The sequence below is a fragment of the Onychomys torridus genome, chromosome 4 (assembly GCF_903995425.1).
Source record: "Onychomys torridus chromosome 4, mOncTor1.1, whole genome shotgun sequence".
Taxonomy (NCBI): Eukaryota; Metazoa; Chordata; class Mammalia; order Rodentia; family Cricetidae; genus Onychomys; species Onychomys torridus.
The window spans coordinates 93,972,894-93,995,048 of record NC_050446.1 but is presented as its reverse complement, the minus strand read 5'-3'; the positions used below and the strand labels follow the sequence as shown (position 1 = coordinate 93,995,048).

Genomic DNA, 22,155 nt, shown 5'->3' with positions numbered 1-22,155 from the left:
GATGGGAGAAAACCATTCCAATGGGAGATAAAAACAGTCTCCATCTGCAGATGGCGGAGGTGTGTGTCCTAGAAGTTTGTGATAGTGAGTGTGGTCCTGGAGAACTCTGTGCAGGCCCCTGGAAGAACAGGGGTCAGTGAGGCCAAATGTCAGCCTGATGTAGTACTTTCCAGTATGCCATTCTCTGTGGGCTTTTTTGTTTTTTAAGTTTATGTGTATGTATCTGTTTGTATGTATGCCATGTGTGCAGATACCCACAGAGGCCAGAAGGTAGCTGCCTGCTGTGGGTACTGGAAACCAAACTCAAGTGCACTTAAGCACGGAGCCGTCCTCAGCCCCACACAGTGGACTTCCTTAGTAGGACCATGATGGGAGGAGTGGATCAAAACATAAATTGACTTAGTTCATTTATTTACTTATTTTTTAAAACAAGTATGCACCACTGCCCTCAGCCTTTTAAGTGCCATTTTATCCATCGTGTGTGTGTGTGTGTGTGTGTGTGTGTGTGTGTGTGTGTGTGTGTGTATGTTTAAGGGGTGAAGCACTTAGGAGAGTGAGTTCTCCCTCCACCGTGTGGGTCCCAGGGATCTAGTTGAGGTCATCGGGTTGGCAGCAGATACCCTTTCACTGGCCCCATTTTGACGTTTCCATTGCCACCATTCCACTGGCTGGCCCTGTATTTTATTTTATATAGAGTCTCTTGTGACTCAGGTTGGCTTTGAACTCCATATGTAGCATAGGATGGCTTTGAACTAATCTCCCTTCCTTTATCTCCAAAGTGCTGGGATTATGGACATGTGTCATCACACAGCTTGCTTTTTGTTTTCAAGGATTTTTGGCTTTTTGTTATTTGGTTGGTTGGTTGGTTGGTTGATTTTTTTTGAGACAGGGTTTGTCTGTGTAGTCCTGGCTGTCCTGGAACTCACTTTGTAGACCAGGCTGGCCTCATAAAGATCCACCTGCCTCTGCCTCCCAAGTGCTTAGATTAAAGATGTGCACCACCGCACCCAGCTCAGAATTTACTAAGTAGTTAGTTAACCTCCTAGGTACAGCTTCAGTTTTCCTCTGCAGGTGGTTGAAGGAAATCCTTTGCAAAACATTTATTCTTGTAGGGAGATTTTGTTTGTGTTTTGTTTCCAGACAAAGTGCTGCTCTGGCTCAGGATGATCTGGAACTCACAGCAATCCTCCCTCCTTGGCCTTCTAAGTGCTGGAATTACAGGCATGAGCCACCATGCTTGGCTTAACATTAGCGTTTTGAACAAAAGTTAGAGAATACAATACACAAAACAATTGGAAGGCTTAATTCCAGTGGCCCTCTCAGTAAGTGGTTGTTGTGTGACTTCCAGAAGCTTCCCAGCACGTGATTGGCAGATGTGGATTGTGGCTGTGCTACTCTGTATTGCCTAGGGGTGCTAGCACTTGGGTCTTCTGACACCTTCTTTTAAAATCTGATTCGCTTTCTAAGAGGAGGTCTCATGTAGCCCAGGCTGGCATCCAGTTCAATAGCAGAGGATAACTTTGAGTTCTCTACACCTGGCAGATACTGGATTAGACGTTTGAGCTACCCTGCCTGGGTTCTCAGACGCCTTGTCCAGTCATGGCAGTAACAAGTTGTGCACAGGGCAATGGAACTGTGTGTAACAAACCCAGAAAGTCATGTCCTGAGGTGTCAGAGGTGTTCTGCCGTATGGTCAGAAAGGCACTGATGCCTTACTGGGGACAGTTGAAAGAGTACTTCCTGCAAGGCATTGTGGTATATGCCATGAAGCCCAGCACTCAAGAGGCAGGTGGGTCTTTGGAGGCCAACCTGGTTCTACATCCCATGTGTGATTCACACACATTAACACTGCCACCAATAAAGCCATTCACTCTGTTCCTATCCTGAAAACCACAGAAGCCACTGCCTAGCATGTGGCTAGCTGCCATCCAGGCTGCTATCCCAAAGGAATAGAATAGGTCCAGTTTTGACTCCTACCACGAACTCACCCTAATAGTTAGGGTGGCCAGAGGACGAGCCAGTGGCTCGTTACTGAGAGCCCCTAGGTGGGAGCAAAGCTCCTCCCGGAAGCGTGGGGACCTCACTGCCCACATGCCCCGCCCTTTCCTTCTCTGGCTCCCCACCCCACATGTGGGCGTAGTCAGGTTCGCAGGGTAGGGGATGGCTCTAAGACAACATCCTTAGCTGGAATTCCCGAGTCGACGATGGGCTGCTCCTGCCGGCTGCTGCTGTGGCTGGGAGCTGCCGGTGAGTACTGTCTGGTGGTCAGGGTACCAGCCAACCAGACACACCTAGATTTAGGGCTGCGTTAGAGACAGACCAGGTCTCTATGGCTCCTTCTAAGGCGGCCTCGAACCAAAGCTCTCTAGTCTGTGCCTTAGAGTGCAACCAGAGAAGCGCGGAGCGCTTACAAATCTAAGAATCAGGTGGGCCCTTGGCACTACCTGGGAGTAAGGACACCAGTCTAAATGGAGGAAAGGGGTGGGGGTGCGATACCACTAGGCGCGGTTCAGCCCCCAAGTCACTCAGTAAGAACTCTGGAATGGAGAATCTGGTATATGCAGACACCTTGCGGGGCTCAGGCGACCGGGTTGGGTGGTAGGTCTCTGGCTTCAGGCTCTGGTGTGTGCCAGCTGGGTGGCATTAGGGGTGTGGCTGCAAGCAGGATACTGTTGAGCGGCCGTCAATCTCTTATGTCTCTCCACATTCTGCACCTCCTTCTAACCTCTCTTCCTCCCTGTCACCTTTCAGGAACTAGTCTTTGCTCCAATTCTGAGTCCCAGGCACCTTTTCTAACATCCTCGCCTTTGCCCGTGCTAGTCTCCAATTCCCAGGAGCAGAAAGTCACCCCCACGCCCAGTAGATTGGAGCCAGCTTTCCTCCCAAATCCTCTAGGTGAGCTTCAGGCTCCTCCCTTTTCTTCGCTCACCATCACCAGATTCCTAAGTCTGGACAGGAACTCCACTCTTTCCTTCTCCGTTGCACCTAGGCACACGGGGGCCTTGGGTGTTCAGCACACAGTGCGACGGGGCATACACGGGAGGCAGCGTGGCGGTGACAGTGGGAGCTGCTGGGCCGCTGAAAGGCGTGCAGCTGTGGCGGGCGCCAGACACCGGCCAGGATCTGTAAGTGCCTGGCAAGGATGGCAATCCCTGCTAGCCTAAGGTTCTACAGTCCGGGGAAGCAGGACCCAGAGCACCATCACGTTTTGTCTTAAAGTATTCCGTGGCGATGCCTAGTGTCAGTCACTTCGATGGCTTGCTTGCCCTTCCAGCGAGAAGTGTAGCAACGGGAACCGAATTAGCGGGTAGCAGGGATCTTGTTACCATCGACAGGACGGCCGCCTAATCAGCAGTGTCTCCAAATGGGGCTCGACCCTTTCCCTCCATTAACACTCCTGAAATAGGCGTGGAACCTAACTGCAAACCCAGTCTGCCCATCCCTTCACAGTCGGCCGCACGAAGCCACTTACTTAGCTGTTTCAAGACCGCGAGTTTCCGACCTCGCGCCGCAGCCTGGCCCAGGCTGCGTCCTCTTCGCGCAGGATCTCCGCCTACGGAGCCGCGGGCGGCAAAGGCTCCAGAAACCACCTGTCACCCGCGCACGGCATCTTCCTCCCGGCGGTCTTCTTCCTCAGTCGCGGGGATCCGTTGTGGGGCAGCAGGGCGAGGACGCCTGTCCCGGAGTCAGCGGAGCCAGTGGGAAAGATGCGCCCCGGCGGAGAGCTGGGGAAGGCGTCCTTGTTGCCTGGACAGCGGTACGGGGAGGAGGGGTCCCTGGCCCCGGAGATTTCCATCTTGGTGCGGCTCAGGGGAGCCCTGAGAGCCAGCTCGTCTGTCTGGGAGAGTCTTGGGCCACTGGAGAGCATGCGGCAACGGATGGGACCGTAAGGGTCCCAGGCTGGAGACGCTGGGCCGGCGGGGGCGGGGGTGGCGGGGGTGGCACCTACCTCCTCCGGGTAGGTGCACGGGGGGGGGGTGGGGAGGGTGCTGGTCGCCTCGACCCCTAGCTGGGCGTTAGGATCCCAGGCTCCTCTCTCTATCTGGGTTCCTTGGGGGGGGTGTCCCTCGGTCCGTGGGTGCGGCCCTTGACCGGCCACTGACCCCGTAGCTGCCCGCGGGGGAGCCAGAGCCGCTGCTGGTGGCGGCGGGAGGGGCTACTGGAGGCGACCCGACCGAGGCCGGACTCAGGCGGCCCCCTAGAAACTGGAGAACCCAGCGGCCGCGCCTGGGAGCAGCGGGAGAGGAGGCGCGGCAGGTGAGCGCGCGGGGCGGCGGGGAGCGGCTGGCCGCTGCCCCACCGCTGCTAGCCGGCCGCTGCCGCTTCGCAGGTGGAGGAGGCGGCTGGACGTCGCCGGCCCCTCTCCGCAGGCCGGACGCTCACTGCGGGAAGGGGCCGAGGGCGGCGAGGGTTGCGCAGAGGCCTGGGCCACGCTCCGCTGGGCCGCGGCTGGAGGCTTCGGGGGCGGCGGCGGGGCCTGCTCGGCTACCGGGGTAGATGGGTGATGTGCGGGTAGAGCCTAAGAACCTGGCCTGAGCTTTCCAGAGGATGGATGGGGAATGCTCCACTCTCCCCCGCGCCAAGCCTCAGTAGGTGCTCTTAGAAAGGTTAGACCTGGGCGTGGTGGCACACTCCCGCCCGTGCGTGGTGGAGGCAGAAGGATTTCAAACTAAGTAGCAACAGAGAGTTTTGTCTTTTACAAAGGGCCAAATTAGCCAGGCTTGGTGGCACATTCCTTTAATCCTAGTACTTGGGAAGCAGAAACAGATCTCTGTAAATTCCAGGCCAGCCAGGGTCCCACAGCGAAATCCTGACTTAAAAACAAAAAGCTCACATCAACTGCAAATCAAACCAAATCCTTACTCTGCCAAAAATCAAGCTGAGCTGGGAAGGGGAGGGCAAAGACGGGTTAATTCGGCAGTTCTCAAACTGTGGTTATCACAGACGTTGTTAGAAATACAAATTCAGGAAGCTGGAGAGATGGCTGAGAGGTTAAGAGCCCTGGCTGCTCTTCCAGAAGTCCTGAGTTCAATTCCCAGCAACCACATGGTGGCTCACAACCATCTGTAATGAGATCTGGCGCCCTCTTCTGGCTGTGCAGACAGAACATTGTATACATAATAAAGAAAAGAAGGAGGAGGAGGAGGAGGAGGAGGAGGAGGAGGAGGAGGAGGAGGAGGAGGAGGAGGAGGAGGAGGAGAAGGAGGAGAAGAAGAAGAAGAAGAAGCTGGGCGGTGGCGCATGCCTGTAATCCCACCACTCGGGAGGCAGAGGCAGGCAGATCTCTGTGAGTTCGAGGCCAGCCTGGTCTACAGAGCTAGTCCAGGACAGGCTCCAAAGCTACAGAGAAACCTTGTCTCGAAAAATCAAAAAAAAAAAAAAAGAAAGAAAGAAAAAAGAAAAAAGAAATACAAATTCAGGTTGGAAGCTGGGATGATGATGGTCAAACATTAAAATATGGCGACCACAATTAATAACAATGTTTTTGGTTGTCAGTGTAGGGGATAAAACACAGCCAGTGTAGGGGATAAAACACAGCCTGTGGATCACACCCAGGGCCTTGGAATGTTAGAGAAGAGCTCTACCACTAGGCTACCTCTCTAGTTCCAGTAACAAAGTGGCTGAGAGTAGATTTGAGTTATTCTTACTATAAACAAGAAATGGTACATATGTTGACTGGCTTAAGTGCTTGTACAATGATGCACATTTCAAAGTATCATATTGTATACAATAAATACACCACTTTTATTTTTTAATTAAAAATTAATTACCATGGTTAATTTTAAAGAGAAATGCACGGCCAGTCTCCAGAATCTATGACTCCAGGGGAGGGTGTTGGGCATCTGTTAATTGGTCCTAATGGCCCAGACTTTGGGGACACTGATGTAAAGAAGTGGAACCCCTGGTCAGTTCATAAATTCTTTACAACACATGTCTTTGTTCACACAGAAATGGAATTTGTGGGCTGAACTTCCCAGCTGAGATGTGGGTCTGTAGGGCTCACTCAAAGGGTGTCCCAGCCAGGCTATGCCGGGTCTTTCGGTTTCAGCAGAAGAGCCAGACCTGGCTTCTGTAGCCCCTCAGCACATGTAAGGCAGTGTGGTTGTAGAGAAGACCATACAGGATTTACAATGGGAGACCTTAGCTGTCCTGCTGTTCATAAACCAGCTTCCCAACTGCAAGGCAGCTGTGTGCCCCCTCTGCCCTCACCCCCTTTTGTAGTTAAACCACTGTCACTCCAGAGTCTGACATCCTCTGGGCCGATGGGGAAGATGGCATGTCCTGTGTTCACCCCAGCAGTGAGCTCTACCTGTAGCCTTTAGCAGGTATTTGCCCCAACCCCCCACCTCTCATCCTGGCCAGCCATCCTCCTCGATCCCTGGACCCACAACCATAGGCACCATCTGCTCTGAGCTGAGATACCCAGTTCATAAATGGCACAGGAACATTTGAGAAGTATCTGTGAGCTGTGACTCTAGGACAGGTACCGTAGACTGCTAGTCAAGTATCCTTACTATGAATTCTTTCCCAACACCTCAGGCCTGAAAGGTTCCAGAAGATGTAATGTACAGGCTTGACTGAGGTCCTCTAGGCTGGGCCACCAAGATGGCTCAGCTGCTAAAACCCTTGCCTCATAAGCCTGATGACCTGAGTTTGTTGCTCAAATTCCATGATGGAAGGAGAAAACTGAATTTTGACATCCACAAGCATGTGTATGCATGCCTCTCTCTGTCCCTGAATAAAATCAATCAATGGAAGAAAAAAAAAGTCCCCAGGCTCTGCCATCACCCTATGTGTTGGTGTGGTTGGTACTGCTGCTTACCCTAAACTCCTGAGCAAGAATTAACCAAGTGGCTAGAAGGTCCCGTATGTCCCATCCCCACCCCACCCCACCATATCTACACTTTCCCTCACAGTCACAGAGGGCCATGGGGAGGTGGAGATCCAAAAGCATTCCAACTGCAGTCACTGCTCTTTCAAAGACTGCCAGTGGCAGGCAGAGCTCCAGATGGCTGAATGCCTCTGTCCAGAGGGCATGGAGATGGCTGTGGATAATATCACTTGCATGGGTATGTCTTGTCTTTGCCCTCAGTCTGTCTGCTGGGTCACAGGCTGGTAGGAGCAGTGGGGCACTGGGAAAGACAATGTAAAGGCCTGTTGTGTGCCAGGCACTGTGTGGAGTGCAGGGTGGAGGGTTGGAAATGCATCAGGGCACATCCCGCTGTCAAGAACATGTAGGCCAGTGTAGGAGGCAAGATGGATATTTAGATATGAATCTGTATCTAAAAACGGCAGTTGCTATGGAAGGTATCAAAGAGTTAAGGGGCTCTCAGGAGGGAGAGTTGCTTTTGTCTAGGTAGGTGGCATCATGGAAAAGTAAACACTGAGCTGAGTCTTGAAGCATGGGTAAGATTTAAGGGTACTCAGACATGGTAGCACACATCTGTAATCCCAGCAGTGGGTAGGCTAAAGCAGAATTCAGAGTCTGAGGCTAGCCTGCATCACACTGGGAGACCCTGCCTCAAAAACAAACAAACAAAACCCCCCACAAAACAAATTTAAAAAAACACTTGAGGGTAGAGGGACCACGGAACCTCCTGCTGCCTGCTGGAGATGACTGTGTTTCTCCCTAGACCTGCCAACCACCACAAGCCCTGTGCTTCTGATGGAAGCCATAGTGGCAGCCTTGACACTGAGTCTCCTTATGATGTGTGGAGTCCTAATTCTAGGTATGGGCCTCTAGCAGGCATGGCTGGTGCAGGCTGGCCCTTCTCTGCTAGGCTGTGATGGGTTTCTTTGTGGTTCCAGAGCAAGTGTAGCTGACTTCAGGGTGCTTCCTCCCACAGAAAATGAGAGACTCCCCCAGACTTTTAGGAGTAGAAGCTGGGGAGTCATGGGGAAAACGTGTATTTGAAGACTTTTAGTAAGGTGTTCTGGGCGTGGGGAAGCAGAGGGGGCCAAGTGGGTGCAGACAGAGGGGATGGCTCTGATCTTCTTACCCCCAGTGAATCAGAAGTGGCAGAGCCTGTGGGGGACCAGGCTGCCAGGCCCTGAGCTCAAGCTGAGCAAGCTTCGAACCTCTGCCATCAGGACAGCCCCTGACCCCTATTACTGCCAGGTGGGACTCAGCCCTGCCCCATCCTGGCCTCTGCCCCCAGGGCTCACTGAGGTGTCCCCAGCCAACGTCACTCTACTCAGGTGACGAACCCTGACCCCCTTCTCCACCCTTCTTCCTGTCATGGTGTGTTATGAATCCCAGAGAGCATGCAACTCAAATCCCTTACACAGAGGAGATGGAAACCCCACAAGCTCCAAAAGGCAAGGTAACATGTAAAGGGTCAGCTTTTGCCTTTGTTCTGGGGTTCAGAGACCTGGGAACGGAACCTGGCTGTCTGGAACCTGCAGGATGCCATTTTCCAGGAGGGTCTGCGTTAGCATGAGGAGAGGCCTTATCCCACATTAGCATCCTGACTCGAGCCCCACCTGCCCTTACCTGCCCTTTCTTCTGTGTGTCAGCATTACCTTTGCAAGCTTGTGCCTGAGAACATCCATGACCCAGAGAGCTCAGCTAGGGTCATCTGGACACAGGGCGTGGGAACTGAAGAGATGAAGGGGTACTACTCCCTCTATAGACCTTGTCTGTACCACCCACTCTCTTCCAACTTGTTTTCTTCTAGAGCCCTTGGCCATGGTGCCTTTGGTCTTCCTGGGAACTCCAGCCCCCTGCAGGTGGCTATCAAGGTGAGAAGGGGTAGGGCTTCTGGTTGGGGTAGACACCATGGAGGGATGGACTGGAGCCCTTGTTAATCACCCTCCTAAAGCACCCAGCCAAAGCTCAGGAATGTTCTACTTCCCCTTCCCAGACGCTGCCAGAGCTCTGCTCCCGTCAGGATGAGCTGGACTTTCTCATGGAGGCTCTCATCATCAGGTGCCCCTGAGGGCAGGCAAGAGGGTGTGGTGGGAGGCAGGACCTGCCTACAGGAATGGCCTCTCCTCTCTTTAGGGCTGAGAGGCAGCATTCTAGGGCACAGAGGTCGTCTGTAGTTTAATGGGTCTAGAACATGCTCATCTCTCCACTGGTGACGGGGTATGCACACCATTCCCACCCAGCAAGTTCAGCCATCAGAACATCGTTCGCTGTGTGGGCCTCAGCTTCCAGGCTGCCCCTCGCCTTATTCTGCTGGAGCTGATGTCTGGTGGGGATATGAAGGCTTTTCTGAGGCATAGCAGACCACACCCAGTAAGACCCTTCTCTGAGCTTCTAAGACCCTGGCCATTTGTCCTAAGACCAGGATCAACTTATGTACCTTCTGCCCAATCCAGGGCCAGCCATCACTTCTTGCCATGCAGGACCTGTTGCAGCTGGCCCAGGATATAGCCCAGGGCTGCCACTACCTGGAAGAAAACCACTTCATCCACAGGTTGGAAGCAGTCCTGACTCAGGAGACCCTCAGCCCCACTTGTCCCCTCAAGGAACACCCCCGCCCCCAATATCCAACTTTTAAAGAAATGTATGAGAAAGAACCAGAGCAACTGAGTCCTCACAGTGGTTGTTTGGTCTCTTCTACGGAGAAATCGCCGCCCGTAACTGTCTGCTGAGCTGCACCGGCCCTGGCCGAGTGGCTAAGATCGGAGACTTTGGAATGGCAAGAGACATCTACCAGTAAGCAAGAACTGGGGAAGCGGGGAAAGCTGTTTCTCCAAGGAGACTCGCTTGACAGCATTTGAAAAACTCACTCTCTCTCCTTCCTATAGGGCCAGTTATTACCATAAGGGGGGCCGGGCCTTGCTCCCTGTCAAGTGGATGCCCCCAGAAGCTCTCCTGGAGGGCATTTTCACATCCAAAACAGACTCCTGGTGATAGCATGGCCCTCTTGTATCCCCCCTGCCCTGAAGCCAACCCTAACCTTTCAGGCCACCTCATAGGAGAGCAGAGGAGGCTGTATTTGATGGGTTTCATTTGTTCCTCTTACCTATGGTACAGGTCTTTCGGAGTACTGCTCTGGGAGATCTTCTCACTGGGTTATATGCCCTACCCTGGGCATACCAACCAGGAGGTCCTAGACTTCATTGTCACAGGGAGCTGGATGGGCCCTCCTAGGAACTGCCCTGGGCCAGTGTGAGTTAACAGTGCTGTCCAGGGAGGGGGTCCCTCAAGACTTTAGGAGGCATAAACTCCTGCCTCTCTCTAGGTACAGGATCATGACCCAGTGTTGGCAGCATCAACCTGAGCTTTGCCCTGACTTTGCCAGCATCTTGGAGCGCCTCCAATACTGCACTCAGGTGTGCTTCTGTCCCCCAACTCTTGAATTTCCCTTTGATCCCCTCCAACTAGTCTGGTTCTGTAGGACAGGAAGAAAGCCTGTTCCCTGTTCCCTCACTCTCCCGTTATAGGACCCTGATGTGCTGAATTCACCCCTGCCAGTGGAACCAGGGCCCACTCTAGAGGAGGAATGGGCTTCTGGACTGGGGAACAGGTCCTTGGAGGGTCTTAGATCCCCACAGGCCCTGGAGCTGAGTTCAGAGAACTTGAAAAGCTGGGGAGGAGGCCTTCTTGGCTCTTGGCTTCCCTCTGGCCTCAAGGCCCTCAAATCCAGATGCTTCTGACCTCAGAACATTTGGAACCCCACCTATGGCTCTTGGACCCCAAGGGACCCCAAGGATGAAGACTCAGGCGCTGACTTCAGCAATGGCTTCTCCTTGCGTTCCTTCCCAGGCTTCTAGATGGCTTGTTGGTCCAGTAGCCTCTGACCCCTGCAGTCTATGTCAGGGCTGTCCTGGCAGCCTGGCCTTTCCACATCAGAAACCAGTCCAAATCCCCTTGGGGGCCACTCTCTGTCTTTGGAACCAGAGCCCACACACACACACACTGCAGGACTCGGGTGGGAATCACAGATTGTCCTCTCCTGTAAGTATCTTTCATCTGGCCCATCCCCAGTGCTACAGATGTTTCTAATAATAATTAAACAACAACAACAACAACAACAACAAAAAAACTCTTCTCGGTCTCCATTTCTCTGAGTGAACTTGAAAGAGTCTGGAACTAAGGAAGAGAGGACCAGCAGAGAAGGGCTTGAGTCACAGAAGCTGTGTCTTTGAGTTTTATTAGGAAGGGTGTCCACTGTAGTGTAGGAGGGTAGACCAGTAAGTCTATACACTTAGGAAATAAAATTCTGGATCTGGCCCCTCTAGGGAGGTGCAAAGCCACTTGAGAAGAGCTGGGCTGAGGGAGAAGCCCATTGTTTCCTTCCCCTCCTGTAAACTAGTGTCATTCGAGGCCAGCTCCTGGTATTGGTAGGATACCCCCTTAGTGGTTGGCACCTGGTCCTGCAGGACCATGTGAACTGCCCGCCCAGCGGGGTTCCAGTCTCTTGCCGGCATGCATGATGGGGATGCAGCCACAGGTCCACATCTGTCTGACCAGCCGGCCCAAGTGGGGGGACAAGGGCCCAGCCTCATCTCTCAGCCAGGCTGGCCAAGATGCCAATGAGATTGTCCAGCCCCAGCAAATAGCCGTCCTCACGGTTGCCCTCCTCCCAGGGCCTCCGATGATCCAGGATCTGGCCATCGGGGAGGGGCGTGGTCTTGCCAAAATCGATGAGCCAGACGCCAGCGCGATGGCAATGGTCATGTACAAAGAGGAGTGAGCTGCCAATCACCTGCCGACCCCCATGGCAGTCAGGCCACCTGCTTCTCCCAGAGAGCACCCCCTTCCCATTCTCTTTCACGGGAAGCACAGACCCAGCCCCCCCCCCCCCGAGCCCGCCCACCCACCTCTTACCTCGTGCCTTCTAAAGAAATCCGAGATCTCCAGGGTGTCCCGGATCTGCTGTAGGCGGTTCAGATACCTCCTCTGGTTAGGGTTAGTGTGGACAAATTAATTTCACACCGAAGGACACTGAGAAGCACCATGCATTTCAGCTTGCCAAATACTGTGCTGAGGAAGACACAACCCGCCCCACACCCCCAAACGTGGCTCACACAGGGGAGGAGGAAACAATTCTAATACAATAAGGGAAGTGCTACCACCGGGGGTGGGGGGTGGGGTGGCATGGGTAAGGGCGTTAAAGAGAATAACCAGGGGGCACCCTTGTAAACAGGTACCCCCAAACCTCAGTGTTCTGGGAACCTCCTCTCTCACCAGCACTTCAGCATCTCCTTGCATGAACTCCTCAAAGACGCGAGTCACCTGCTCTCGGCTTCGTGTAGTTTTGAAGTCAGTGCTGCATGATCCGTCGGCTTTCTGAAGGAGGTGGGCAAGGAGTGTCAGGGACCCGGGCCCATCTGAGGGGAGAGAGGATCATGCAAAGGGCAGTGGTACCTTCCTGGGGCCTTAACCTCGGGGGAACCAAGAGATGGCCACCAGAGGGCGTCTCCTGGTGGCAGGTGAGGCAGGGGGTCAGGAAAGGAAGGACGCGCAAGCACTGAAGTTGGGGCCGAAGAAAAGTGAAGCCAGGGCAGCCTGACTCACCTTGATGCCCTCGATGCGGAAGCCGAGCGTAGTGCTGGAGCTGATGCCTTCGCGCCATTGCATGTAGCGGGGTTTGGTGACGGCGCGCTGTGCATGCTCCTCCTCGGTAGGTGCCTCAGGGTCCACAGCCAGCATCTTCTTGTACATATCCTTCCGCAGCTTGGGCCTCTCCCGGGCTTTGGTCAGCTCCTCCTCCAGGTAGGTTCTGTGAGGTGCAGGGAGGGGCCAGAGCACGAAGCGTGCATACAGGGACCCCCGTGTGAGCTTTTATCCCAGCTCCTTGGCTCCCCCACTGATTCTGCCCGACCAAGAGAGGGGACGCATACCTGACACCCATCTTGCAGTCAAGCACGCAGGGCCCATCAAAGCCATCGAGCAGGTCCTGTAGCTGCAAGTAGCTTTCACCATCCCGCTCCACCACACCATGGAAGGCAGGAACACACCCGCGCAGCACATCCGCCATCAGCCGCACCAGGCAGTAGTGTTCTGGCTCTGAGCTACGCTTCAGAATCAGGCCGCTGGTGCCTGCAGCTTTGAAACTCCCTGCAGAAGGGCACCAGTTAGAACTGCCCAGCTCCTTCCTGTCACAACCACCTCACCCACCTGCACTGATGCTCACCTGTGTGCCCTGCTAACTGTACCCACGAGTAGCGCCTTTTGAAAGGACTTATGACCGGCAGATTGACCATGGTACGGATCTTCTGCCAATGGCTTTTCTGAAAGCAACAAGTCCGGGTCAGCATCTCTGTAACATGTAAGCCCTTCCCCTCTAGTGTAAGAATTCAACCTGACTCCATCCCACTAGAAGCAGTTAAGGTCTTTCATCCAAGCATTCACTACTCACCCACCTACCCCCGCCCCCCAAATGTATTGTGAGCCAGTGTGGCAGGTACTGAGACAGGCAGAGACAAGGTCATTCTAGCATCTCTAATAGTCTGAAAGGAGCCCGAGATTTAGTATCAGAAAGCTCAGTGCGGAAACCAGCTCTGCCATTGAGTAGGCAGGTTACTGAATTGCTCTGTGAGGTTTTTTAACTTCGTGATCATCAGAATCATGTGCAGGCCACTCTTGATGCTGAGTCTGAGGTCTACTACAGGGACCTCTTGAGTAAGCTAGCAAGGGAGCTACAAATCTGCATTTCTACCAAGGCCTCAGGAGGCCTGAGAAAAATGCTTCTGTGTATTGTTTTTTGTTTTGTTTTTCGTCTGTGCGATGGGGAAACAATGACTCTTTCTGGACTGTTGAAATGAGCACAGCTTGAGTTTGACGCTCCTCATCCAATTCCTTGGCCTGGGGAGGATTGGGCCGAATTTAGGTACTGGATTTACTTGGGACCTAATTCTCTCATGTAGGGAGGCAGACCAATCACAATCAACCCTTTACACAGGACCAGGGAAGGAGGCCAGCCTGCCGGACTTACGAAAAGAATGCCTTGCAGGTCCTTAGGACCCTCTAGCCACCCTTGTTCTCTCATGTACTCCTTACTAGCTGGCAAAGCCAAAACCCCAAGGCATCCTTGGTTGTGATCTGGATCGAGAAACCTAAGGCTTGAAGATGAGATGCAAAGCTGAAGGCCTGTCCTCTTAAATAAAACTGCAGGTTAATGGAGGTATTTGTGGGTGTTATCTCTGGCCTCAAGGCCATTACTCTGGCTTCCACTCAATCCTGAAAGCATCTCACACCCTGGACCATTCTACCTCCGACCCCAAACTCAGCAGTCCTGTATCGGCTCTTTGCAGGGCAGGGATTTGCTCATGTATGTCTTGTTTGAAGCCTTGTCCCACAGATGCTTGTCTTGTAATTACTAGAACCTGGGAACCGGCCTCCTTGCCAAAATGGAGTGCTAAGAAATGAGGAGGCAGCTTACTGACCAAAAAGCCTTGCCTGCGAGGAAGAGGTGGGGGTGGGAGTGAGCAGTCGCTTCCAGTCCCGGCTTCGTCCACTTTCTAGCTCAGTGAGTTCAGGCAGGGCTCTCATCTGTGTGGGCCTGTTTCCCTCTGGGAGGATGTAGCGGCTGCCCTCACACGAGCCACCATTTACCGACTGCCTACTGCACACCAGGCACCTTCTCCTCCCTCCCACGGTCATCACTGCTCTCACTTTCCCAACATGGCACACTAGGGCGTGATCACATGTCCAATCCCCAGGGATCTGGGGGTGTAGCCAGAAGCAGCCCACTAGAAACATGACATCTTTCAAAACTCCTTTTATAAATCTTTAAATACATACAAGGTTTGCATTTTGCTGCATAATAAGTCCAAGTTTTATTATAAAACTCCCTTCCTCCCAAATCCTCAAGTAAAATTCCAGGAGGGTGATGTATGTAGTATGTGTATTTAGCAGAAGCATCCTAAAACTCTTCTCTCACATTCAACTGGAGAATCACGATGATCATGATGCCCATACAGCATGAACAGGAGCTGCTCTCAGTCCCATTGCACAAGGAGATCCAAGCTCAGAGAAGTCAGCATCCTCATGCCCTGTTTCCCAGGCTCTGGCTTATGCTCTCTATCAGCTCAACTTCCTACCATGGTCCAGGCCTTCTAGCAGTTTTTATATTTCCCTTCTGGGGATTCAATGGGATACCACATGACAGGCTACTTTTACAAGGTGGCACAATGTACAGTTACAGGGTGTTGTGAAGGTTTTGATCCCTGACATAGACCTGAGGCCTCCTACTACCGTCTTCATCAAAGGATGGGTTTAATGGTGGAAGGCGTGGGTGGTTTGAGAAGCCGAATAGAAGTTTTGGGGAAGTGGCGGTGCACACCTTTAATCCCAGCACTCAGGAGGCAGAGGCAGGCGGATCTTTGTGTTCAAGGACAGTCTGGGCTACAGAGTGTGTTCCAGAACAGCCAAGGCTACCCAGAGAAACCCTGTCTCAAAAAGAAAAAGAAAAGAAGAAAGAAAGAAAGAGGTGGGGGAGGGGGGGTGGGGAAGAATGACTTTGATCAGGATACAGCCAGCTCTGCAGTCATCCTGGTGGGAGGGCCAGCTGGGCCGTGTGGGGAGGGAACCACACCATCCCTCCCTTTGGAGTCTTGTGGTTTTGGTGAAGGGGTTTGAAGGTGGGAGAGAAGCCTGCTAGAAGTGGGATGATTGGACATGGGCACATATGTCTGTGATCCTAGTTACTTGGGAGGCTGAAAAAGGAAGGTTGTGTGAACCCAGAAGTTTGAGGCCAGCCTGAGAAACATTTGAGATAGATCTTTAAAAAGTGTATATACTGCTATTGGGGTGATCGGTTAATCAACAGTATCAACACATCTCTTGCTGCCTTGGTTTTTGTGAGTCTCGGATGAGCAAAGAGCAGCAGAGTCTCTGTGCAGGTCACAAAGAGCTTTCACGTCCAGGATCTCAGCTGAGCCTCCCAGATGCCTCCTGAGGTTTCTTATAACCAGCTGTGGCTCCCTTGCCAATAACAGATATGGTCAAACATGGAACCTGTTGATGCCAGTGCAATGGGAGTCAACCCACTACCATCTCCTCTCTCCTGCAGGGAACATAATGCACTCACAAACAAATGTACCCAGAAAGCGTTCTAGAGAACCATTCTTGGGTTGGTGGGTGGGTAAGGATTTTGGCTCATAAACAACAGCAGGGAAGATATGGCCCATGGCTTCCTCCATGGAGAGGCTGCTTCTACCAGCCAACACACAGCCATAGGCTACCTGGATATTTGGTGCAAAGGCCAAGAACCTTGTGTCTAGGACTTCCTGATGATGACACAGGAGGACCCTCTGGTAATTTCTCACCCCTACAGATGAGCAGAAAGTGTGTCTCCATAGATGGGGACTTGCTGTGTCTGGTCTCAGATCCTCCCTTGTCTAGGCTCTGTTTGGAAACCTTGGGGATGTCTGTTCCTCCCATCAACTCAGACAGCCTAGTGAGCCAGACTGCATCCTTCACTCTGTCTTTAGCTCCCATCCTGTTCCCTGCTTCTATAACAGAGGTTCTCAACCTGTGGGTCTTGACCCCTTGGGGGGGGGATGAACTAACCTTTCACAGTGGTCACCTAAAACCATCGGAAAACATAGATATTTACATTACAATTCATAACAGTAGCAAGATTAGAATTATGAAGTAGCAAGGAAAATAATTGTATGGCTGAGGGTCACCACAACAAGAGGAACTGTATTTAAGGATCAAAGCATGAGGAAGGTTGAGAAGCGCTGCTCTATAGTCACCAATCCTGGTGACTTCTGCCAGCCCGACCCCCCCCCCCCCATGTTCCAATTGTCCTATCAAACTAGCACTCCCTGTGGTGATGGTGGGGAGAGCCAGCAATTTAAATTTACAAAATGATTTGCACTAAGGTATAAGTGACCCACGACTTCACCTTCCCATGGGCATTTGCTTTTTAAAAAGGAAGTCTGTTAACCTAAATTCTGCTCTATAATTAGTGGAAAATGATGTGTGGGGGTTCTGAGTCCAGGAGGGGACAGCATCCAGGTCTCCTTACCTAGCCTGAGTTATTGAGAGAATAAAACCACAGAAGAACCAAACGCCCTTTCTTCTGCTTGGGTCACCCCCACAATTGTCTGAGGAGACAGCCAAGGCCTCAGAGTCACGGCACCGGCCCTTGGAGTAGGTCTCCGGTTTCTCCCTTGGCTCGCTCAGCTTTCCTGTTCCTGAATTTTCCTTCCATCAGAGGAGAGGCCGCTGCAGCGAGCAAAGCTGCCCAGCCCTACAAGCCCTGCTCTGAGCTGGCTGTACAGGCGCTGGGAAGTAAAAGGGAAGGTCAGAGAGCCTGGCTGAGGCAGGCAGAGCCTCCTAGGGCCTCGGGTTGGGTGTGAGATGTGGCTAGGAGGCTGCCCTAGAGTGCAGCCACTATCTTTTCCCCAGGTGCATCCCTAACGGTCAGTGGGACCCGCTCTGCCTGGGGAAGCCCTTAAGGGCGGCCTGGGCAGGCCTGCTGTGGGCCTGCTGTGAGGCAAAGTCCGCTCCCGGCCCTTCCACGCAGACGCAGGCAACCTCTGTCAACAGCTCCAGGCTTATCTGCAGCTCGGGGCTGTTTGCCTTCGGGGAGGCCCCGCGGGCTGGGGGTTGGGAAAGCCTGGAAGACACAGCCTGGGAATTTGAAAGGGCCCTGAGAGGCCATCTGGACCTGTTCCTGGAGGCTCCCCGAGACGCCAAGGCTCAGGGTGGGAGAGGACAATGGAGACTTGCAGGGGATGGCTAACTTCAGCTAGTAGTCCTCGATGTGACTCCTGTCTGGGCTACCTACACTGCACCCAGATTTGGACTGCGGGTCCTCCTCCTCCGCGCAGCCCCTCCCCGAGCGCTTAGATGGGTCCTCTCCCGAGGGACAGGGAAGCGGGTGTGCCTGCGTCCCAGCCCGGGTCCTCCAAGCTCACCGGTCGCGCCCTTCCCGGGGACCCGCCTCTCAGGTGTCAGAGATTTGAGCAGGGAGTGGCCGATCTACTGCTCAGGCTCCTGAGAGGCCCTCCCACTGCTCACAGTCAGTCTTGGGGGAGCCTCGGCAGCATTCGCCTCAGTACCTAGCCTAGAGTCGCCCCAAGAACGACCACCCGCCCGAGGGCACGCTGACTCAGGGCGAGGGGCGCAGAGGGACTGAGCCCCCGCACCTACACCTGGCTACGGGAAGGGGGAGGAGGGACGGCAGCCTTGCTGTGAGCCCCCCCCTTCTCTTTTGCGTCACCCCCTCTCTGGATATTGTAAGTCTCTGAGTCACAGCCGTACTTCGAGTCGTTATACAGCCCCCCTCCCTCGGTCCAACCCCTGTGTGCAGGGATGCCGGGTTCAGAAGGCCCAGGCCACACCTCAGCGCTCTTCTCAAGGCGTCTAGGCAACGCAGGTGCGCGTCTGACTCTCACACGAAGTCGCCAGGACCCGGCCTTCCGGGCAGGGCTGGAGGGTACTGAAGCAGAGTGGGGCGTTCCCGGTCTCTCTTTCCACTCGAGAAACGCCTGCATAAAATGCATCTAGAGCAACGCTGCACGGTCCTCGGGAAGTTAATGTAGGTCTCCGGCCATGGTTAAAACAAGGGAGATTACCGAAGTGGGGCGATCCCAAGTTCAAGGCCTCAAACGGTTACCTGCTGTGTTTCTTTCTAACTTCGCAATTTAGTAAGACTGTCTCAGAATAAAAGAGGGCTGGGGATGTAGCTCAGTGGTGGAGTGTTTGCCCACCGTGTTTGAGACCCTGGGTTCAATCTCCAGTACAGGGGTGGGAAGTGAGGGATGGCCCTGCTGTCCAAGGAGGGCCACACCACGAAAAATAACATCACTTCACTCTAGCCGGTGTTATCTGAAGGCTAAATTGGCTCCGGAATACCCACACTACTAGAGGCAGAGACTAACAAGCTAATCTTGTCTTCTGTCAGCCTCAGTTTCCCTTCCTCCCCACCCTTAGGAGCGGTAGGGGGGCGCACCAAGTGGATCTTGGTTCCGTTGGGTTCCAGAGCTCCCAGTTCCGCGCCCCTCCCTTCCCGCGTCCACGCCTCGTGCGCACGCGGGGAGCAGACGGCAGCGGCTCCGGAGCAGAGCCAGGAGCTCCGCTCCACTCCCACTCAGGAGAGGGAAACCGTGGCAACGGCGGGGGTGGGGCCGCGGCACCGAGAGGGGGAGGAGAAAGAGGCAAGAGCTCACGCGCCCCTTTCTCTCCCTGGGCTCCCGGGGCAAAGCTACCCCGCTCTGCTCTCTCCAGCCCGACCTGACAGTTACCCAGGTATGCCCGCTGGTTCCCTCCTCACCCTCCTTTAGACGCCCAAGCGCTCAGCCACAATCTTCTGCCTAGCCCCCGAAAACGAGCCAAGGCGAGAGGTCGTCCTGGGGTCCCTCTCCGCCCCCCTTGTATCTCCAGATCAGTGAGGCTTGGACTCCCTGAGGGGGACGCGAGCCGGTCCCAGCAGAACCTGGAGCCGAGTCCCCCGCGCGCAGCCCCCGCTGGCCCCGCCCCCGCGGCCCGTACCTGCCCCACGTCCTCGCTAGCTTCCAGCTGCACGTTGCCGCGGCTCCGGCTCTCGCTGTCGCTCAGTAGATCGTCCTCCGAGTCCTCGAGCATCGACGAGGAGCCGGTGGAGGAGAGGGACGAGGTGGAGAGGCGGCGTGGCTGCTGCAGGTGCGAGCCAGCGGCCGGGAGCCAGTCCCCCTCCCGCTCTGGCGGCCCGGGGCTGGCTGGGGCCACGTCCTCCTCGGTTGTCACGGTGAGCTGCGGGATCACTGGGGCAGGGGCAGCCCGCGGGAGCCCGTTGGGCACTTGTCCCCCACGCCGTTTGGCCCCGCGGGCCCGGGGATCCCCTGCCGCTGCTGCGGCGGCGACCGCGGCGCAGCGTGCCTCGAAGAGCAGGCGCAGCTCCCCGACGCTCCGGCGCGGGGCCCGCTCCAGCCCAGGACTGCAGGGTCCCGCGCCCCGTGGCCGCGCCATGCCCGTCGGGCGCCCGGGCAGGGTCATCTCCCAACACCGGAGCTGCAGCCGAGCCCACCAGCCCGCGGCGCGGCGGGGACTGGAGACGCTCAGCGCCCGCGGCTTGGGACTGCCCCGGGGCGGAGCCTCGGCAACGCCCGCCCGGCCCCGCCCCGGCCGCGCCCCCCGCCCACTCCTTTCACTTTCTGAGAAAGCGCGGGCCTCCCGCGGCCCTCGCCACTGCAGAAGGCCTGCGGTTCCCCCAGAGTCGCAGGGAAGGCTGGGGTCGGGCCTCCACCATCTCTCTCGACCTGCCCTCGAGGAGGCGGGAGGGAATGCTCTGCCTCTGAGCCCTAAGCCCTCTCCGGTTTTTAAAGGATTCCTTCAATGCATCCGAGGGTCTTGACCTGCACAGGAAGGAGCTGCGCCTGCTCCTTCACACGCTTCCTCGTATTCTTTTCCTTGTTTCAGTCTTCCTGGTCAAAGGCTTCTGAGTCTCTGGGGCTTTTCTCTGGCCTGGGCCCCTTAATCCAGAGTTCAAGGCCATCAACCATCCAAGGAAGCCACACCCCAAGGCATTCGCCCAACTGGAGATTCTGAGCCCAGGGTCGAGCTGAGACTGCTCCCTGCCCCCATCCCTCGAAGCTCCCCACTTCCCGGCGGGCAGAGAACAAGGTCAAGAGGCGGAGCCTGACTCTCTCCTAGTCTCCCAGCTACGTCTGGCCGGCATTTCCCCCCGCCCTCTCCAGCCCCCTACTAGCTGGAGGTGCTAGGTTTCTCCTCCTCCTCCCCCTCCCCTTCCTTTGGAGCTTTGTGGCTTCCAAAGAGTCCTTTCGCTTCTCTGAACCGCTGATTCTCCTTCATAGAGGAGCTGTCAACTTTCTAGGATTGCTGTAAGAGTAAAATTTAGAGATGGGTGTTGGATACGTAGCTCAATGGTAGAGCATTGCCTAGCATGTAGCAAATGCTGGATTCTATGCCCAACACGAAAAGAAAGGGGAAAAAGGTGTGATGCTCTAATGTTGTAGTGGATAGCTAGTCTCTCAGGCCCACCACTTCTTAGATGGAAATTTAGGCACCCTTTTCGTCCCTATTTGTAAACAGACGACAACCTCACCTGCCTTGAGTTGCGGCCGCGCAACTGGGGAGAGAGTGACAGAGAAGTTCAGACACGGCAAAGTCCTTGTCATCTCTGGATAAGTCTGTGGGTTTTGCATGCTGGTGTTCTGCGGAGCTGCAAGGCCACTGTGAGCAGAAGCCAGAATTTTCTGCCTTCCCCCAAATGCCAGAAGATTGAGGGTACCCTCACTGGACACTTAGAGCCTGGGATTGCTGGTGCATCTCCAGGAGAATTGCCTCCAAGGCTGACAAAGGCCTCGGGAGTATGTATGTGCCTTCTTTTCCTCTCTTCAGCCAGAGTTTAAAATGGGCGAGGGAGAGGGGAAATTAGTGTTCAGAGGGAGAATGAGAATCTTTGGCAAAGAAAAAAGAATCCCAGGGGACTGCCAAAGGAAGAACAAGAGGGTGTGTGTGTGTGTGTGTGTAGGGAACAAGAGAAAAGACAAGTTTGAGTACTTGCCCTTCCATGGAGGATCCGGACACCTCTGGGGGCAGGTAGAGTAGGGTCTGGATGTTTGGGCTGTAAGGCCTAGAGCTATGCCAGCTTGTGGCAGGGAATTCAGAGGTGCAGTCCTCAGAGGGTAGACTGGGACCTGACACAGAAGAGGGAAGAGAGAGCATGCTGGGGACCTGTGTGCCAGGTAGTATGTGGGCAATGCTGGGGTATGAGTAGGCTGAGAGAAAGCCCAGAACGATTTGTTTTCTTTTATGTCACATATTCACCCAAGTCTTAGGTCCATCATAGCAGGAGCCACGCAATTGCTCTTTGTTGCATGTTGATGCCTGCCATACCTTACTGGGGCTCATTAGACAGAACTAGGAGGTTAGGCACTCAAGCCATCAACAGCTATAAGTTGGCCAGCCTGGGCTACATGAAGCCATTTTTTTCAACAATAACAACATAAATTTGCCATGCCTGTCCAGGTGTATTTTGTTGGATGGGTAAGTACAATAGGGAATGGATGAACTGAGACGCAGGAGCCTCCAGGCAGAGTGCTGTTTAGGGCACTTGCTCAAACCCACAGCTAGGGAGTCCTAACTAGCCCCCTGATTTCTCTTCCTGCATTCTCCCTTCCTGCCTTCCTGCTTCCCCTTCCTTGCATTTCTTCATATAAAGTCACACCCTGTAGTCCAGGCTGGACTGGAACTCACTGTGTGGACCAGGCTGGTCTCAAACGCACGGAGATTGGCCTGCC

The 22,155-nt window shown here is 54.3% G+C and overlaps 2 protein-coding genes across 2 annotated transcripts; one reads left to right on the top strand and one right to left on the bottom strand.

Moving 5' to 3' along the window:
• The first annotated feature begins 2,170 nt into the window (after positions 1-2,170).
• Positions 2,171-10,972, top strand: Ltk (leukocyte receptor tyrosine kinase). Its single transcript, XM_036183257.1, is given in 23 exon segments — positions 2,171-2,247; positions 2,752-2,895; positions 2,990-3,125; positions 3,545-3,648; positions 3,651-3,958; positions 4,111-4,132; positions 4,135-4,257; positions 4,331-4,357; positions 4,360-4,506; positions 5,177-5,210; positions 6,235-6,326; positions 6,918-7,070; positions 7,635-7,730; positions 8,007-8,199; positions 8,679-8,742; positions 8,865-8,929; positions 9,112-9,241; positions 9,325-9,421; positions 9,571-9,664; positions 9,757-9,858; positions 9,986-10,120; positions 10,194-10,284; positions 10,396-10,972. Coding segments are annotated over 23 exon segments (2,730 nt in total). The 5' UTR covers positions 2,171-2,204; the 3' UTR covers positions 10,726-10,972.
• A 102-nt stretch (positions 10,973-11,074) lies between these two features.
• Itpka (inositol-trisphosphate 3-kinase A) lies at positions 11,075-20,004 on the bottom strand. Its single transcript, XM_036186500.1, has 7 exons — positions 19,406-20,004; positions 13,092-13,188; positions 12,799-13,015; positions 12,473-12,677; positions 12,143-12,244; positions 11,783-11,854; positions 11,075-11,660 (listed from the first exon to the last, which is right to left on the bottom strand). The coding sequence occupies exons 1-7, from the start codon at positions 19,886-19,888 to the stop codon at positions 11,457-11,459; spliced, it is 1,380 nt and encodes a 459-aa protein (XP_036042393.1). The 5' UTR covers positions 19,889-20,004; the 3' UTR covers positions 11,075-11,456.
• Positions 20,005-22,155: the final 2,151 nt, after the last annotated feature.

Bases quoted from the DNA above. Each gene is read 5' to 3' on its own strand.
- Itpka (XM_036186500.1), bottom strand. From the start codon at position 19,888: ATGACCCTGCCCGGGCGCCCGACGGGCATGGCGCGGCCACGGGGCGCG. The intron at 13,016-13,091 runs GTGAGCATCAGT...GCCCTTCTGCAG, and splicing joins ACAGTTAGCAGGGCACACAG to GGAGTTTCAAAGCTGCAGGC. The intron at 11,661-11,782 runs GTAAGAGGTGGG...GGGGGTCGGCAG, and splicing joins ATTTCTTTAGAAGGCACGAG to GTGATTGGCAGCTCACTCCT.